The 2,866-nt window shown below is 47.2% G+C and overlaps 1 protein-coding gene across 4 annotated transcripts in view; it reads right to left on the reverse strand.

The window, feature by feature from the left end:
• Positions 1 to 2,866, reverse strand: part of dipk1c (divergent protein kinase domain 1C) — a 29,883-nt gene that overhangs the window by 6,819 nt on the left and 20,198 nt on the right. For all 4 annotated transcript variants that reach the window (XM_023404611.2, XM_087173542.1, XM_087173543.1 and 1 more), the window contains 4 exons: positions 2,260 to 2,463; positions 2,115 to 2,168; positions 1,850 to 2,031; positions 418 to 727 (listed from right to left, as the gene is read on the reverse strand). In XM_023404611.2, the coding sequence (XP_023260379.1) occupies positions 418 to 727; positions 1,850 to 2,031; positions 2,115 to 2,168; positions 2,260 to 2,463 (750 nt within the window). The remainder of the gene's footprint in view (positions 1 to 417; positions 728 to 1,849; positions 2,032 to 2,114; positions 2,169 to 2,259; positions 2,464 to 2,866) is intronic.

Raw genomic sequence — 2,866 nt, forward strand, 5'->3', positions numbered from 1 at the left:
GTGTCTGTGTGTGTGTGTGTCTGTGCGTGTGTCTGTGTGTGTCTGTGTGTGTGTGTGTGTGTGTGTGTGTGTGTCTGTGTGTGTGTGTGTGTCTGTGTGTGTGTGTGTGTGTGTGTGTGTGTGCAGAATGACCTTCTCTTTCCCAGCAGCAGGGTCATATCTTGTACTTTGGGCTGAAAAACATCTCTTCAAGAAAAACCTCAGGTAATAATCCACCGTCTCTCTGATTTCCATCTCTAATAGCTTCTTTTTTCTTTTTTTAAATCCCTTTTATCTCTTCACTCCTTCCTCTCTGCTTTGCTTTTATCCTGTTTATGTTCATTTTATTCTCAGAAAACATTAAGGCCATTCAGACTCACTCGGGGGGTTTGAGAGTGACTCACTTTGGAGGAGATGTGGATGTGGGTGAAAACTCACCGTCAGGTCCTTCCTGATGGCGAAGTTCTCCGGTTTGATGTCACACAGGTGCAGTTTGTGTGTGAAGTCGTTGTCAAAGTGCCACACCATGTCCAGGAAGCTCAGCGCGATGCGGTGCACCATCTCCCTGCTGGTCCACCTCCCGCGGGCTCCGGCCCGGTCCTGACCCTGCGGCCCGGGAGCAGCCACCTCCTCCAGGGAGAAGATGTTCTGGTCCCAGGCGTGTCCCGCAGACAGGTACTCCACCGCGTAGAAGTGACCGCAGGAGCCCAACACCTTGGCCACGTGGGTGCTGAGGTCCTGCAGGACTCTGAGGAGCCCGAGTGGGAGATGAAGGTTCAGGACTGAGTTCACAGAGACATGAGTCAACTACAAGTCCCAGAGAGCATTGCTGCGAGAAACATCCAACCAGAGAGCTTCATACTCTGTTGCTTATACTTTTAGCCATGCTAGTTTTAGCCATGCTATCTTTAGCAATACTATCTTTAACCATGCTAGTTTTAGCCAAGCTAGTTATAACCATGCTAGCTTTAAACATGCTAGTTTTAGCCATGCTATTTTAGCCAAGCTAGTTTTAAACATACCAGTTTTAAATATGCTATTTTTAGCCATGCTAATTTTAACCTTGCTAGTTTTAGCCATGCTAATTTTAACCTTGCTAGTTTTAGCCATGCTAGTTTTTGTCCACAGAGGATAAATCTCTCTGATCCTCTGACTTTCCATCTAGCGCCACCATGAGGTTTGTGGTTTTGAGTGAACATTTATTATGAGTGTGTGTGTGTGTGTGTGTGTGTGTGTGTGTCCCACACACACACTTCTTTTTTTTATATCTAAACTCCAGTTGTCACTGCAGCTCTGTCTGCAGGCCTCAGATAAGCAGCAGCACAGGTCACCTCGCCTCGCCTGCTTTATTTTTAGTTTTGGCCTCCAGCCTGTTGGTGTCTGAGCGTCTGAGCGTCTGAGCCCTCCGACCGAAAACAAACTGACATCTTTTTGTCCCCCGTCCTCAGATGAGACGAGCTTATGTGGTAAGACTCCAGCACATAGTCACGTTTTTAGAAGGAGATGCTGGAAAAATATGATTGTATGGACTGTGGGAATCTAAAGAAGCGGTTGTTGGTTGATATGTCAACAACTACTGACCCGACTGCCATAAAATTAGCTGTGAATATTCATGGTCTCCAGAGGATGAACCCTCATTATTTTGGTGACAACCTGAAGTTTCCTCTGGCTGCACCTTGAGGTCAGAAGATCCATATTTCACAAGAAATATCAAAATCCAGTGTAATGAACTTTTAATAAACATGATCATTCCTCGCTTCCCGGAGGATGAACCGTTACAGTTTGGACACTGAATGACTTTTCCTCTAGCGCCTTGAACCTTTGGGACAAATCTAGTTTCAGGATATTTCAGGAGCAGCTGTTGCTTTACCTGAGGAAGGTGTACTCCTCCTGCTGCAGCAGGGACCAGAGGGAGGCCAGCTCTGCTCTGGAGTAACTCTTGTCTCTGTGTTTCAGCTTCTTCCCCCAAAGTCTGGCCAGAGAGCCGTTACTTCCTCCTCCTCCTCCTTCCTCATCCTCGTCCTCCTCAGCCAGCCCCAGGGAGTTTCGTACCTGAGGTCAGAGGATATTAATATCTACTGTGAACGTTGATGTTTGTCTGATAAGCAGATTTATTAATGTCTGATCAGACTTACTTCCAGAGTGGCGTAGAAAACCACATCGAGAGGAGAGAGCTCCTCTGCCGTGTCCTGAACAGAGAACAGATTATTGAGAATCATTTCCAGTGTAATTTGAGTTGGATCTAAATTGAGCAGGTAAATATTAGAAGGCAGACGTCACCTGGTATTCCAGTATTCCCAGTGGCTCGTAGGAGGAGAAGTTCTCCAGTTTGGACTTGAGGATGATGGGGTTTCCTCTCCAGCGCGCCTCGATCACCTTCTTCCCGTTCTCGTAGTAGAGGCAGCGCTTGTACTCGACGTGGCCGAGCACACACAGATCCTCGCACATGTCCCCCGTCACCGAGCCCTCGCCGAACTCCAGACACTGTGGGACACAGCAGAGGTGAGAGGTCACTGAACCCTGAACAGCGTCACAGGGAGCTTCAACCAGGGAACTGATCCCCAATCAGTGCAGGTGGAGGAGTTCATGACACATCAGTGATGCTGCGGTCGGACCAGGATGACTAAACTACTCGAGTCTACATCTGAGTAACGAGAGTTTTTAACTTCAACTAGAGAATAAAGTTAATCTGAGAAAATAAATGAAAATGAATCTTAGTGTGAAACAAGATGAAAACGACTCGGTGCAACTTCCTGTTTCTGTTGTTCTTTCTCTTCACCTGTGAAAACCTGAAGACGATTTTACATCTGACTGAACACAGTGATGAGCGCGCACACACACACACACACACACACACACACACACACACACACACGTGTGTCCTGTG

Source organism: Seriola lalandi, unplaced genomic scaffold (genome assembly GCF_002814215.2).
Source record: "Seriola lalandi dorsalis isolate HSWRI2012SDOR001 ecotype SW California unplaced genomic scaffold, Sedor1 jcf7180002054252, whole genome shotgun sequence".
In the NCBI taxonomy this organism is placed as follows: Eukaryota; Metazoa; Chordata; class Actinopteri; order Carangiformes; family Carangidae; genus Seriola; species Seriola lalandi.